Genomic DNA, 16374 nt, shown 5'->3' with positions numbered 1-16374 from the left:
GTGCTGCGGCTGTCCTAGCAACAGCGAACATAGCAGATAAAAATAGAAGAGGGGCTTTTCAAAACCATGATGATTTTCACAAAGAATAGGTCCTTGTCTGGCGAGGGGGAAATGGATGGTCGGACCAATCCGTCAGGGGAGGCTGGTGGGGGTAGAAATCGGAGGACAGGAGGAAAGCCTCATTAAAATGCATGGAATGGAATGAGGATACCTCCACCACCAGCCTCCCCTGCAAGCCATCGAGGATTGAGATCCAAAATAGCTAGCCGTGGCGCGTAGCTGTGTTTGCAATGTCTCAATAGTCTGGATAATTATACAGTCTAGACCAATCCATGCCATGCATTACAATAAGCCCGTCCTCCAATTTCTACCTCCACCAGCCTCCCCTGGCAGACACTATGTCAGTATAGTATCGCATAATACAGCGTAGTACAGTCCAAAATACACACAACGGATTAAACAAAGTTGTACTGAATTGAATGAAAGTATGGAATCTGTCCCTTCTGTCAGAGCCTCATAACACACGATGATGCAACGTCCTGGCTAAACTCCCTTTCTCCAACCCTCTTACTCAGACGGTAATCAAGCCATAGGCTATTCTTAAACTCCAATTTCCATAGCAACTAGTAAGCTGAATTAATACCCTGCCATCTTTGTCATGTTCTGTGAGGCAGTCCGGCCCGCGCGTCTTAAATTCTGTGACTCCGGGATTCTTAGAAGCGATTCCCATTCCCGGATTCTTAGAAATCACTGCAGTCGCCCTTCTGGACTCTGTCCCGACATTCCGGCCGAGTCTCCCCCGGTGTCCGGTTCCGACGCCTAAATGATCCTGTCACGGTGGTTCTGCTTGTATTAACTCATTTAGTACTGAGGGTGAACACAGCCTCCAACATTCTAGAGTGCCAAGGGTGACTTTATTCACCAAAAATGCATAAACGATGACGCTTCTGATACCTTATGATTTTGCAGCCAATCAAAGTGTTGTTGCTAGGTAAATAACCACATAAAACACTTGGCACTCTAGGTGGTGAGTGTTTCCGGGAATTCTTTGGCAGTTAGTGAGTTAACTAACAGATACAGATGTCACTGTGACGGGAGGACGCCAGGACTAGGCATCTCCAGTCTCTATCAGGCGAAGACATCACGCTTCATGCGTCATTTAGCACGCTAAGCTAAAGCCTAGGTGTTAACTTGGCACCAATGCAACCAGAATGGGTTCAAACCCAGGCCACTTGATGGTGATACACCTGTCTTAGCCCACTAAGCTGAAGCCTAGGCAGTAAGTCTGTGTAGAACCGCTTTGGGTTCTGTGGAGAACCTGTTGAATGGTGAAACTGATTGAAGAGTTGTCACCGTGCCAACTGAGCTTTTGAGCTGAGAAAACCTTCTGCAGATGTTCTGGGTCAGATTATGGTTGTGTGTGTGTGTGTGTGTGTATGTGTGTGTGTGTGTATGTGTGTGTGTGTGTTTGTATATTTTGGTCATGTAGTTCATTTGGACAGGTGGGGTGTTTATGTAGGGCTAGATTTAATTACATAATTGCCTCCCCGCATGAGATTAGGACACACACACACACACACGCACACGCACAACGCATGGATGCTCGCGCACACACACACACACACACACACACACACACACACAGACACACCCATGGATCCATGGACACAGAGACACACACAAACAAACCGTCAACACTGAGGGAGGATCAGGGGCATTAGGCCTTATCCTCTGAGCCCAGTGAAACCCACCATCCCAAAACTGTGTGTGTTCATGTGTGAACATATTAAACAGCATCTTTTCAAGCAGGGGCGGCTGGTGGAGGCAGAAATCGGAGGACGGGTTCATCATAATGCATGGAACGGAATGAGGAATGGTCTCAAATACACGTGTTTGAGACCATTCAGCATTCCGTTCCATGCATTCATTGTAAGGTAGCTAGGTTTTTAGCTTTGCTAGTTTGTGCATGTCTTCAATGAGAGAGACCTAAGTTCAAATCCCACCTCTGTCACATACTTACTGTATACCTTACCTCCACGCAGGCTGGTATAACAAGCAGCTGGTGAGGTTTCCAGCAGGGCTACATTGTTTGGACAGTGTTCATTATTAATGTTGGTTTACGTTTTTGGCTGGGCTTGGCATTGCTTCACTATACACACACACTATACACACAAATCACTCTATTCAATCAATTCAACGACCCCATTGAGTGATTCCTGATAATGAAAACATACTGTAATCAAAATGTGATTGTGAATGTGAATGTTACTGCTGGCATGGCGACTAGCCGTAGCTTACTATTATGTTGTTGTACAGTGTTTTTGTTGTTATTTCTGTTGTTGTTATTATCGTGATTTTTGTAGGGGGGAATTTCCCCCATAGTCTTGATCTAGAGCACATTCTGAACAGGCCAACAACAACCCAACCCAGAGGAACAGTGACCCAGCTCAGGCTTTCATGGATAATTCATTCTGGCCCATTTCTGTGGGTTACCTTTCTCTATTTCTGGCTATTACGTGGTTTCTAAACCTCAGGGGGGGGGAGAATGGAATTTGAGGAAAGAAAGAAAGGGAAGGAAGAAATAAATAAAGATAGGAATGTGCTCTTTTTATTTGTTTGAACTTTGACATGTTTTACTGTACAGATGCTGAAGGGGACACACGTTGTTTGAAACCATTCCTCATTCCGTTCCAGCCTTCCAATGAGGCCGTCCTCCCATTTCTACCTCCGACAGCCTCCCCTGGACTACAATGTTCTACAGTCCATGAATTAATGTTGTGTGTGTGTTTGTAGTTGTGTGTGTTTGTAGTTGTGTGTTTGTAGTTGTGTGTGTTTGTAGTCGTGTGTTTGTAGTCATGTGTGTTTGTAGTTGTATGTGTTTGTAGTTGTGTGTTTGTAGTTGTGTGTTTGTAGTCATGTGTGTTTGTAGTTGTATGTGTTTGTAGTCATGTGTGTTTGTAGTTGTATGTGTTTGTAGTTGTGTGTGTTTGTAGTCGTGTGTTTGTAGTTGTGTGTGTTTGTAGTCATGTGTGTTTGTAGTCATGTGTGTTTGTAGTTGTGTGTGTTTGTAGTTGTGTGTTTGTAGTTGTGTGTTTGTAGTTGTGTGTTTGTAGTCGTGTGTGTTTGTAGTTGTGTGTTTGTAGTTGTGTGTGTTTGTAGTCGTGTGTTTGTAGTCATGTGTGTTTGTAGTTGTGTGTGTTTGTAGTTGTGTGTGTTTGTAGATGTGTGTTTGTAGTTGTGTGTTTGTAGTTGTATGTTTGTAGTTGTGTGTGTTTGTAGTTGTGTGTGTTTGTAGATGTGTGTTTGTAGTTGTATGTTTGTAGTTGTGTGTTTGTAGTCATGTGTGTTTGTAGTTGTGTGTTTGTAGTTGTGTGTGTTTGTAGTTGTGTGTTTGTAGTTGTGTGTGTTTGTAGTTGTGTGTTTGTAGTCGTGTGTTTGTAGTTGTGTGTTTGTAGTTGTGTGTTTGTAGTTGTGTGTTTGTAGTTGTGTGTGTTTGTAGTTGTGTGTTTGTAGTCGTGTGTTTGTAGTTGTGTGTTTGTAGTTGTGTGTTTGTAGTTGTGTGTTTGTAGTTGTGTGTTTGTAGTCGTGTGTTTGTAGTTGTGTGTGTTTGTAGTTGTGTGTGTTTGTAGTCGTGTGTTTGTAGTCATGTGTGTTTGTAGTTGTGTGTGTGTAGTTGTATGTGTTTGTAGATGTGTGTGTTTGTAGTTGTGTGTGTTTGTAGATGTGTGTTTGTAGTTGTGTGTGTTTGTAGTTGTGTGTTTGTAGTCATGTGTGTTTGTAGTTGTGTGTTTGTAGTCATGTGTGTTTGTAGTTGTGTGTTTGTAGTTGTGTGTGTTTGTAGTTGTGTGTTTGTAGTTGTGTGTGTTTGTAGTTGTGTGTGTTTGTAGTTGTGTGTTTGTAGTCGTGTGTGTTTGTAGTTGTGTGTTTGTAGTCATGTGTGTTTGTAGTTGTGTGTTTGTAGTCGTGTGTTTGTAGTTGTGTGTTTGTAGTCGTGTGTTTGTAGTCATGTGTGTTTGTAGTCATGTGTGTTTGTAGTTGTGTGTGTTTGTAGTCGTGTGTTTGTAGTTGTGTGTTTGTAGTTGTGTGTTTGTAGTCGTGTGTGTTTGTAGTTGTGTGTGTTTGTAGTCGTGTGTTTGTAGTCATGTGTGTTTGTAGTTGTGTGTGTTTGTAGTTGTGTGTTTGTTGTCGTGTGTTTGTAGTCATGTGTGTTTGTAGTTGTGTGTGTTTGTAGTTGTGTGTGTTTGTAGATGTGTGTTTGTAGTTGTGTGTTTGTAGTTGTATGTTTGTAGTTGTGTGTGTTTGTAGTTGTGTGTGTTTGTAGATGTGTGTTTGTAGTTGTATGTTTGTAGTTGTGTGTTTGTAGTCATGTGTGTTTGTAGTTGTGTGTTTGTAGTTGTGTGTGTTTGTAGTTGTGTGTTTGTAGTTGTGTGTGTTTGTAGTTGTGTGTTTGTAGTCGTGTGTTTGTAGTTGTGTGTTTGTAGTTGTGTGTTTGTAGTTGTGTGTTTGTAGTTGTGTGTGTTTGTAGTTGTGTGTTTGTAGTCATGTGTGTTTGTAGTTGTGTGTTTGTAGTTGTGTGTTTGTAGTTGTGTGTTTGTAGTCGTGTGTTTGTAGTTGTGTGTGTTTGTAGTTGTGTGTGTTTGTAGTCGTGTGTTTGTAGTCATGTGTGTTTGTAGTTGTGTGTGTGTAGTTGTATGTGTTTGTAGATGTGTGTGTTTGTAGTTGTGTGTGTTTGTAGATGTGTGTTTGTAGTTGTGTGTGTTTGTAGTTGTGTGTTTGTAGTCATGTGTGTTTGTAGTTGTGTGTTTGTAGTCATGTGTGTTTGTAGTTGTGTGTTTGTAGTTGTGTGTGTTTGTAGTTGTGTGTGTTTGTAGTTGTGTGTTTGTAGTTGTGTGTGTTTGTAGTTGTGTGTGTTTGTAGTCGTGTGTTTGTAGTCATGTGTGTTTGTAGTTGTGTGTGTGTAGTTGTATGTGTTTGTAGATGTGTGTGTTTGTAGTTGTGTGTGTTTGTAGATGTGTGTTTGTAGTTGTGTGTGTTTGTAGTTGTGTGTTTGTAGTCATGTGTGTTTGTAGTTGTGTGTTTGTAGTCATGTGTGTTTGTAGTTGTGTGTTTGTAGTTGTGTGTGTTTGTAGTTGTGTGTGTTTGTAGTCATGTGTGTTTGTAGTCATGTGTGTTTGTAGTTGTGTGTGTTTGTAGTCGTGTGTTTGTAGTCGTGTGTTTGTAGTTGTGTGTTTGTAGTCGTGTGTGTTTGTAGTTGTGTGTGTTTGTAGTCGTGTGTTTGTAGTCGTGTGTTTGTAGTTGTGTGTTTGTAGTCGTGTGTTTGTAGTCATGTGTGTTTGTAGTTGTGTGTGTTTGTAGTTGTGTGTGTTTGTAGATGTGTGTTTGTAGTCGTGTGTTTGTAGTTGTGTGTGTTTGTAGTTGTGTGCTTGTAGTCGTGTGTTTGTAGTTGTGTGTTTGTAGTCGTGTGTTTGTAGTTGTGTGTGTTTGTAGTTGTGTGTGTTTGTAGATGTGTGTTTGTAGTCGTGTGTTTGTAGTTGTGTGTGTTTGTAGTTGTGTGCTTGTAGTCGTGTGTTTGTAGTTGTGTGTTTGTAGTCGTGTGTTTGTAGTTGTGTGTGTTTGTAGTTGTGTGTTTGTAGTCGTGTGTTTGTAGTTGTGTGTTTGTAGTTGTGTGTGTTTGTAGTTGTGTGTGTTTGTAGTTGTGTGTGTTTGTAGTCATGTGTGTTTGTAGTCATGTGTTTGTAGTTGTGTGTTTGTAGTCGTGTGTTTGTAGTTGTGTGTGTTTGTAGTTGTGTGTGTTTGTAGTCATGTGTTTGTAGTTGTGTGTGTTTGTAGTCGTGTGTTTGTAGTCGTGTGTTTGTAGTCATGTGTGTTTGTAGTCATGTGTTTGTAGTTGTGTGTTTGTAGTTGTGTGTTTGTAGTCGTGTGTTTGTAGTCGTGTGTTTGTAGTTGTGTGTTTGTAGTTGTGTGTTTGTAGTTGTGTGTTTGTAGTTGTGTGTTTGTAGTTGTGTGTGTTTGTAGTTGTGTGTTTGTAGTCATGTGTGTTTGTAGTCGTGTGTGTTTGTAGTCGTGTGTTTGTAGTTGTGTGTTTTTGTAGTCGTGTGTTTGTAGTTGTGTGTTTGTAGTTGTGTGTGTTTGTAGTCATGTGTGTTTGTAGTTGTATGTGTTTGTAGTTGTGTGTTTGTAGTTGTGTGTTTGTAGTTGTGTGTGTTTGTAGTTGTGTGTTTGTAGTCGTGTGTGTTTGTAGTTGTGTGTTTGTAGTTGTGTGTTTGTAGTTGTGTGTTTGTAGTTGTATGTGTTTGTAGTCGTGTGTGTTTGTAGTTGTGTGTTTGTAGTCATGTGTGTTTGTAGTTGTGTGTTTGTAGTTGTGTGTTTGTAGTTGTGTGTTTGTAGTTGTGTGTTTGTAGTTGTGTGTGTTTGTAGTTGTGTGTTTGTAGTTGTGTGTTTGTAGTTGTATGTGTTTGTAGTCGTGTGTGTTTGTAGTTGTGTGTTTGTAGTTGTATGTGTTTGTAGTCGTGTGTGTTTGTAGTTGTGTGTTTGTAGTTGTGTGTTTTTGTAGTCGTGTGTTTGTAGTTGTGTGTTTGTAGTTGTGTGTGTTTGTAGTCATGTGTGTTTGTAGTTGTATGTGTTTGTAGTTGTGTGTTTGTAGTTGTGTGTTTGTAGTTGTGTGTGTTTGTAGTTGTGTGTTTGTAGTCGTGTGTGTTTGTAGTTGTGTGTTTGTAGTTGTGTGTTTGTAGTTGTGTGTTTGTAGTTGTATGTGTTTGTAGTCGTGTGTGTTTGTAGTTGTGTGTTTGTAGTCATGTGTGTTTGTAGTTGTGTGTTTGTAGTTGTGTGTTTGTAGTTGTGTGTTTGTAGTTGTGTGTGTTTGTAGTCGTGTGTGTTTGTAGTTGTGTGTTTGTAGTTGTATGTGTTTGTAGTCGTGTGTGTTTGTAGTTGTGTGTTTGTAGTTGTGTGTTTGTAGTTGTGTGTTTGTAGTTGTGTGTGTTTGTTCCTGTGTGTTTGTAGTTGTGTGTTTGTAGTTGTGTGTTTGTAGTCGTGTGTTTGTAGTTGTGTGTTTGTAGTTGTGTGTTTGTAGTTGTGTGTTTGTAGTTGTATGTGTTTGTTCCTGTGTGTTTGTAGTTGTGTGTGTTTGTAGTTGTGTGTGTTTGTAGTCGTGTGTTTGTAGTTGTGTGTTTGTAGTTGTGTGTTTGTAGTTGTGTGTTTGTAGTTGTATGTGTTTGTTCCTGTGTGTTTGTAGTTGTGTGTTTGTAGTTGTGTGTTTGTAGTCGTGTGTTTGTAGTTGTGTGTTTGTAGTCGTGTGTTTGTAGTCGTATGTGTTTGTAGTCGTGTGTTTGTAGTTGTGTGTGTTTGTAGTTGTGTGTTTGTAGTTGTGTGTTTGTAGTTGTGTGTTTGTAGTTGTGTGTTTGTAGTCGTGTGTGTTTGTAGTTGTGTGTTTGTAGTCGTGTGTTTGAAACTCAAGAGGTGATGATTCCAGTCCTCCTGAAACCACAAAATAGAAGCAACTGGCGGACTGCAGACACACACACACACACACACACACACACACACACACACACACTTCCTCCCGGGAGAGCAGAGAACAGCAGTGGCAGCAGCTAGCTAACAACAGGACATGGCACCCCTGACCCACTTCTTAATCACCCCCAGCCACAGTGTGAAATGCCACTTTCCACACAGACACACACACACACACACACACACACACACACACAGAGACACACACACACACACACAGAGACACACACACACACACACACACACACACACACATCACACACACATCACACACACACACACACATCACACACACAGACACACACACACACACACACACACACACACACACAACAGTGTGAAATGCCACTCTACAAAGAGTGTGGAATCGGATAACCGCAAAATGGCAAAAAAGAGGGTAAGAGGGGAAAGAACAACTTATGACCGGGGAAACAACATGAGAGCCTGCTGAGTCTGAGGGGGATGAGTGTGTGCGTGTGCGTGTGAGAACGTCTGTCTGTGTGTGTGTGTATGTGTGTGTGTATGGAAAGTGCTGATGGCTAAGGCCAACAGAAACAAGCCTAAAGATACAAACAGGCTCGAGAGAATGAGAGTGAGAGAAAGAGAGAGAGAGAGACCCCCCCCCCCGCCCCTTCCCTCCCCCAACCTCCAGTCACACTCTCAATGAACCTCCCAAACTCTCTCACCTCAACCCTTCACTTATACAGTATAACCCCGCATCCTGAAGCTTATGCTATTACCACAAGCAACCTGCATTACCCCAAGTTGACCCCCCCCCCCTCCCCACGACACACACACGTTTGTTAAAAGTGCATGTTATTACCAAAAGCAACCTGTATGACGTCAAGTTAGCCTTATGACGCCAGCCACCAACAAACGCTCCAAAACACGAACGCCTGCAGGGTTTAGCTACTGCCCTGGTTCCCTGGTTCCCCTGGTTACAGTACCAACACGTGAATGGCCACAGGTCCAGTGGAGGCTGGCGGAGGTATACAATCGGAGGATGGCCTCGTAGTAAGGCATTCCGCATTCCATTCTCATGCATTACGATGAGCCTGTTCTCCGATTTCTACCTCCACCAGCCTCGACCAGCAGAAAGAACACATGCACACACGCACGTCGTACACACACATGCACAGATGCATGCCCACCCACACATGCACAGACACAGGCACGCATGCACAAACGCATACATAGGCATACCCTGTAAAATCCTCCATCTGGCACAGAGAGGGGTTACTTTGCAGTGTGTGTGTGTCTGTGTGAGTGTGTGTGTGTGTGTGTGTGTGTGTGTGTGTGTGTTTCCTGAGGAAGCAGCTGTAAGGCCATAGAACTGCAGGATTAGAGGGATGCAAGGTGAATGTGGCACACACCACAATGGGTAGGAGGATGGATGTGTGTGTGTGTGTGTGTGTGTGTGTGTGTGTGTGTGTGTGTGTGTGTGTGCAGAGGACGGGGGTGGTAAGGTTTAAATTCCAACAGCTCTTAGCATGACTGAGGTACAGTGAGGAAGGGTTGAGATCCAAGTTGTTACCCCACGGAGACTGTGTGTGTGTGTGTGTGTGTATGAATGCGTACGTATGCGCATGTGTGTGTGTGTGCATGTGTGTGCGCATGCATGTGGGAACACCGCTGTGTGTGTGTGCGTCTGTGTGTGTGTGCACACGTATGTGTGTGCGTGCGTGCGTGCGTGTGTGTGTGCGCGCGTGTGTGTTTGTGGGAACACCGCTGTGCGTCCTTGAGTTTAACCTGCTTCTACACTGGCTCTTCACTGCCAACAGTACATTTCACCAGTGTGTATTCAGCTGTATGGGGAAGATAGAAAGACTGCTTTGTGAAGACACAAAAGGCCTTCATAACACGTTATGAAACACGCTATGAGCATAACACTTGTGGTCATCAGGGGATACTGGTGGAGGTAATGCATGAGCCCGTCCTCCAGCGTGTGTTTGATACCATTCCTCATTCCGTTCGATGCATTACAATGAGTAATGTCCGTCCTCTGATTTCTACCTCTACCAGCCTCCACTGGTGATCATGTACAGTATCAGCCTCTAACCCAGCCTCTAACCCTGACTCAAATCCCTACCCTAACTGTACCCATACCCTATAATCCTCACCCTAATCCTAATCCGGACTCCTGTCCTAATCTCTGTGCCCCTGTAGAGATGGAGAGGCAGGATGAGATCATCCCGGAGCACCCCAACAACAGCAACATCCGCTGCAGCCCGCAGGACAAACGCTGCATCCAGAAGACCCTCGCTCGCCACCCCCCCAAATCAACCAATCAGAGAAGCAACACAGCCAGGGAGGACCCCAAGGCTGCACTGGTGAGATAGACGCCACAACCTTTGACCTCTTGAACTCTTCACCTCTTGTTTCTGATGGAGGAATAGAGGACTACTTCTATTCTAGGTTCTGGACGGCAACGTGATCCCTTCAAAGATGTTTTATTTGTTGGCGCGTGTTTCGGGGATGCTTCGACGAAGGTGTTTGTTCTTTGAAGGGATCAAGTTGCCGGGCCAGAACCTCTTTTTTTGATGGATACTTTATATTCCATGTACTCGGCACCCCTCCAGCGGTCCAATTGAAACACTCTAAATTCTTGAGCGCCAGCACTTTTCAGCGCACGGTTCTGTTCTAATCTATCTAGGGCTGTCAGTGATAAAAAGTTAAAGTTGATCAATTTGTTCCTATAAATTGGTTAATCTACAAATTAATCTGATGTTGAATGTGACATTTCTTGCTATATTTTAGTTGATTAATTTGTTCGATTAATCTGGAGAGTCCTAATTCTATCATATATCTCTAGCATATTCTGTTCTATTCTGTTTTATTCTATTCTACTCTATTCTATTCTATTTTATTCGGTTTTATTCTATTCTACTCTATTCTGTTCTATTTTATTCTATTCTATTTTATTCTATTCTATTCTACTCTATTCTGTTCTATTCTATTTTATTCGGTTTTATTCTATTCTACTCTATTCTGTTCTATTCTATTTTATTCTATTCTACTCTATTCTGTTCTATTCTGTTCTACTCTATTCTATTCTTCTATTCTACTCTATCCTGTTCTATTCTATTTTATTCTGTTTTATTCTATTCTACTCTATTCTATTCTACTCTATTCACCCCATTGCCCTAATGAGATACCACACAGGTCCAACAGGTGTTTAGAATTACACTTTTATAGATTGAAAGCCACGAGCATAGCAGTCAGGTTACAATTTGTGTGAGTTATTAACGGGCTGTAACATTTAATGGTCACCTCATGAAACAGCACACAGGTGTCCTGACGTCAACAAACAGAACAGTTCACAACAATTCAGACATATTTAACCACATGCTTTCAACCAAGTCGATTCATCAAGACACACTTATCTTGTTTATGTAAGTGAAGGTATGTGGTTTATCACAGAAACTCGATTTAAAATAAAAAACTCGATTTGAGCGAACTATCCTTTCACTCTGGATGTGTTGTGGGTTGTTTCCCCTCAGGCTCCGTGCCGCGCGGAGCTGCAGCGAGCGCTGGACAGGCTGGTGTCCAACACGCGCACCCACGAGGACCTCTACTCCATCCCCATCCCAAACTGTGACAAGAACGGAGACTTTCACGCCAAACAGGTTTTTTAAATTAAAACATCTCACCGTTTGACCACTGCTACACAGAACCTGAATCCCAAATGGACCCCTAGTCCCTAACCCCTAACCCCTACTAAACATACTTCTGGAGATTCAAGAGAAGTCGATAGGCACAAGGAATAATGGCAATAGCTTCACCTTGACCTCTGAGGTGGTTTGCCATTCTGGCGGAGGTAGAAATGGTGTCAAACACTCATTGCCTTATATGCCTAACAATGAGCCTATCCTCCGATTTCTTTCTTTCTTAATTATATTTTATTTATTTTTTTAGACATGAACATAGACAATACACATTACCGATTGGGGTGATCGGGTGAGCTGGTTCAGATTAGACATGAATAACAGCATGTAGGCAGCATTACAAAAAAATATATATATACAGTAACAAAAACGTAGAAAATAGGGAGCCAAAACGCGACTCCATCAGCTCCTACACAGCTTGATATACCCGATCCTCCGATTTCTGTGATACCATTCTTGATTCCATTCCATGCATTACAATGCGCCTGGGGGGAGGCTGGTGGAGTTAGAAATCCGAAATCCACCAGCCTCCACCAGGTTTCCAACCTACCGTATCTAACCCTCCCAGGACTACATAGAGTGTGGGAAAAAAGTCACTAGGGGATTAAAAGATGACATGGGCCTGAACACAAAGACATCTATCATCCTCTCAGTCTGATATCAGAGCCAGATGGACACACTAGTTTTACTACCTACTATAAATATTGCTCCCAAACTCATCATCGCTAAGTCCTACAGAACACGGAAAGTGCTTACGTTGGACGAAATATTGACTCAGTAGTTCCAGATCATCACCAGAATGCTTGGAAACACATCACTTGTTTTATGTGGGAATAGGCTCCTGCCAAGGCTCAACATCTTCAGGCACGCAACCAGAGTGATTTAGAGAAAGTGGAGCTGAAGCATTGCGTGTGTGTGATAATCGCTTCATAAAGTGAGAGTCATCAGTGTGTGATTTATCAATGAAAACAGAGCTGAAACAGAGCATGTTTGTGTCAGTGTGTGTGTGTGTGTGTGTGTGTGTGTGTGTGTGTGCGTGTAGCCCACCATAAAAGGGTTGACGATAATCGTTTAATACTGTAGATGTCATTAGCATTTGGAAGCAAAACATTTGATTGTTCTTTTTATCTGTCTTTGTCTGAATGGGCAACTTTGAAGATAAGAGGGAAAGACTCGGAGCAGGGAGAACAGAGACAGATAAGGCTTTGTGCTGTAACTATGTCTGACTAAGGGGCCACAGAGCTACACACGCACAGACTAGAGTGAGTCAGTGATAAAAACACACACACACACACACACACACACACACACCAGGCAGTCTTGGGTTAGCTAGCTGGCTATGATTGTGTAATACTTAAACTACCTTGGACGTCTGCTCTTTATGGTGTGTCTGTGTCTGCATGTGTGTGTGTGTGTGTGTGTGTGTGTGTGTGTCTGGTGTATGTGGGTGTATGTGTGTATGTATGTGTGTGTGTGTGTGTGTGTGTGTGTCTGGTGTATGTGGGTGTGTATGTGAGTGTGTGTGTGTGTGTGTGTGTGTGTGTGTCTGGTGTATGTTGGTGTGTATGTGAGTGTGTGTGTGTGTCTGGTGTATGTGTGTGTGTGTGTGTGTATGTGTGTCTGGGTCAGGCTCAAAGGCATCTGTTTACTGTTTAACTATAATTGCACTATGGTGGAACAGAACTCCATGGCACCCCGTGTGAGCACTGCTGAGGTCAGGAAGGGCGATCTGGCAACTTCTCATCGCACGAAAGGAACAGCTAGGAAACTAAGACTAGTCTGATAGGGTGTTTACAACCACCCCAGGCTATTGGCAAGTACAGATCACACAGTGGATGAGATATGATACAGGGGAGGTTGGTGGTGGTGGTAGAAATCAGAGGACAGGCTCACATGTGTGTTTGATACTATTCCTCATTCCATGCCATGCATTATAATGAGCCCGGCCTCTGAGACCAGCCTCCACAGGCCTCCACTGCTATGATATGATATGAAGTCAATTTCATTGGGCCATCTAGCCCAGCCAACTTACCTTGGCAACGCATGTCTCCATGTCTCAGACAAGGCTGCTCATTATGAGAGATGAGGTTCCACTCCTAGAAAAAAAGAAGAAAAAAAAAGGTTTCTATCTAGACCCCAAAGGGGTTCTCCGCTTGTCCCTGTGCGAGAACTGAGAACCCCTTTGAAGAACACTTTTGTTTTCCAAGTAGAAGCCTAATGGAACCCTGTTTTCTAAGAGCTTGTATGTGTATGTCAGTTGAGACTGCTAGAGGTAGAAATTGGAGGACAGGCTCATTGTAATGCATGGAATGGAATAAGGAGTGGTATCCGGCACTTAGTTTGAAACGTTAGATAGCATTCCTTATTCCGTTCCATGCGTTACAATGAGCTCATCCTCCGATTTCTACCTCCACCAGCCTCCTCTAGTGTACAGTATGTACTAGCATTCATGTGTTGTCCCCCCCCTGCCTTCCCCCCCACAGTGCCACCCAGCCCGTGACGGCCAGCGAGGGAAGTGCTGGTGTGTGGATCAGAAGACGGGCATGAGGTTGGCCGGACCCCTGGAGCTGAGGGGGGAGCTGGACTGTCACATAATGATGACTGCCACCTTGAGGGAGTAAGGGAGGGGGACCGGGGGAAGATGCCCCTACCCCCCCCACCCTGACCCCCTGGCTCCACTACCACCACCCAGGGATGGGGGGAGGGGGAACGCAGGGCCAGCCAAATTCTACTGGTGCTGATTTAGATGGTTGGTTGGAACAGGCCTGGGTTAAATACATTTGCATATGTCAATATATGTACAGTATATGGTGTATATACCGTAAATGACCATATACATGGCCATATACAGATATCAAATATAAAAGGAAGTATTTGAGTTGGGCTTAGCAGTAGCTTTGTAGAGTTTGCAGTTTTGGGACTTTTCTAGTGGTTCCATTGTATCAGGCAACATAAAGTGTAGCTCAAGTACACAGTATGTAGAAGTATATGTGTGTATTTGACCCAGGGGTGGTTTATGGAACTATGGCAGGAAAGGACTTAAACCCTAAAGCTTTGCTCTACCAAAGTGAGGCCAACGGTACTTGCAAAAGAAAAAAAGAAACCATAGAATTTCTTTCTTTTTACTATTGTTTGGGTCTGTGTGTGATTGTAAGGGTCTCTCAATGTGTCTTTTAAGCACTTGTGTGTGTGTGTGTGTGTGTGTGTGTGTGTGTGTTTTGGAGATTTTGTAAAATTAGACAGAGATGAGATGCCCTTGCTTTCAAAAACAGTTGGCAAAAAAAAATCAATACCCCAAATAAAAGCATTATTGTCAGTAGGGAAGAACATCATTTTTTGCTTAGTGTGATACACCTCTGATTTCGTTCCTTCACCCAGCATCTTTGAAACACAACCCCAAGAGCTTTGAGTTCACTGTCCTTATGGTTCACCATCGAACAACCTAGGGTAAGGTCTAGTAGAGAGAGGATTGGGGAGAAAAAGAAAGAGATGGAAAGAGCTTGTGTGTGTGTGTGTGTGTGTGTGTGAGAGAGTGAGAGAGAGAGAGAGAGAGAGAGAGAGAGAAAGTGAGAGAAAAGGGGAAAGCAATGTCTCCCTGCTTTGAATTACCAATTGATGATAAGCTGTGGGTTTTTCACAACATTTGGAGAGTAGAGTGAAAAGAGAGATTACTTTGAAAGAGGAAACAGGACCTCTGAGAGCGCAGCAGGCCCAGAATAGATGTTCTTTATCACTCCCCGGATCCCCCTCTCTCTTCATCCCTCCCTCTCTCTCTGCATCCCTTTCTCCTCATTCCCCCTCTCCACATCCCCTTCTCTTCGACGGGGAGCTTTCTCTCTCTCTCCCTCCCTCTCTCTCTCTCTCTCTTTCTAGCTCTCTCTCTCCCTACCTCCCTCTCTGTGTCTCACTCTCCCCCTCTCTCTCTCTCGGTCATTCTTGCTCTCCCTCCCTACCTCCCTCCCTCGCTCTCTCTCTGTTTCCCTCTCTCCCTATCTCCCTCTCACTCCCCCCCCCCCTTTCTCTCTCTCTCCCTCCCCCCCCTTTCTCTCTCTCTCCCTCCATACCTACATTCCCCCCCCCCCCTCCCCCCCTCTCTCTGTGGTGTGTTCATCCAGGGGGAGCTGGCAGCGTTGCTGGGCTCAGGCCTCTGCCTGCACAATGCTGATAGGATAATCGTGTTTCTCCAGCTGTGGAGCCGCAGCGCTGGGAGATGCCAATGCTGCTAGGCTCTGATATCTGCTCTCCGTGTTTGTATGAATGTGCTTCTATACACAAGCTTTCTTCTCCAAACAATCCCCCTTGGCAGCGTCGTGTCGTTTACCCTACAGAGTGCTATACGGTTATATTGTGCCAAAAATCGGCTTCTTTCAGCTCATTTTTGGGCATTTGTTTTAGATGGAGACCGACTGGTGTTAGGAAGATTCTCCGGAGAGGATGAGTTTGTTTGGGGTTTTGTTCTCAGTAAATCTTAGGATGGCCTAAATGCGTGACGGACCTCCGATCTTGGCTAACGAGCGGCACACGTCTCAATGTTCATTTCATCTTTTTGTTACGTTGATGACATCAAACATACATGTCCAAGCACAGAATCAGTGGCAGCATTACACTAGTTAACAGTGACTTTACATACATATGTGTGGGTCATGTGGGTGGGTCATATGTGTGGGTTGTATGTGTGGGTCGTATGTGTGGGTCGTATGTGTGGGTCGTATGTGTGGGTTGTATGTGTGGGTTGTATGTGTGGGTTGTATGTGTGGGTTGTATGTGACAGAATCATATGGATATCAATTACTTTGCATGATGAGAAAACATGCTCTTACCTGCTCTAACTGCTAAAATGTCAGAAGCCAAAACGTCAGAAGTATAGAATGTAATGAACCTCACACATAGCAACAAGACCGTATAAGGCTTCATTCCAATATTCACCTGAGTGTTCTGTACTACATACAATGAATCCATGTATGCTAGCTAGTAGAGTGGGTATTGGAACGGAACCTAAGACTGCCTCCAATATTGATGACTGATCATCATCATTCTCATTAATCATGAGGCATTGTATACCATCAGCCAGGAAACTGTTATTATGTAATATACAAAATAAACGTACAGCCAAGAAACCGTTTTCTATTCTATTATGTAAAATCATCTTACAGTGCTGTTGCAACACCCCTTGCAAACGACCTAGCTGCTAGTTGCTAGC

The 16374-nt window shown here is 43.5% G+C and overlaps 1 protein-coding gene across 1 annotated transcript in view; it reads left to right on the top strand.

Moving 5' to 3' along the window:
• LOC308150990 (insulin-like growth factor-binding protein 4) overlaps nucleotides 1-15084 on the top strand; it is a 20852-nt gene extending 5768 nt beyond the window's left edge. The window contains exons 2-4 of the mRNA XM_080523786.1: nucleotides 9676-9839; nucleotides 11010-11135; nucleotides 13658-15084. Of these exons, the coding sequence (XP_080379912.1) occupies nucleotides 9676-9839; nucleotides 11010-11135; nucleotides 13658-13795 (428 nt within the window). The 3' untranslated portion in view covers nucleotides 13796-15084. The remainder of the gene's footprint in view (nucleotides 1-9675; nucleotides 9840-11009; nucleotides 11136-13657) is intronic.
• The last annotated feature ends 1290 nt before the right edge of the window (nucleotides 15085-16374 follow it).

This window comes from Nansenia antarctica (genome assembly GCF_963989245.1).
Source record: "Nansenia antarctica genome assembly, chromosome: 2".
NCBI lineage: Eukaryota > Metazoa > Chordata > Actinopteri > Argentiniformes > Microstomatidae > Nansenia > Nansenia antarctica.
This window is presented reverse-complemented; position numbering and strand designations above follow the sequence as displayed.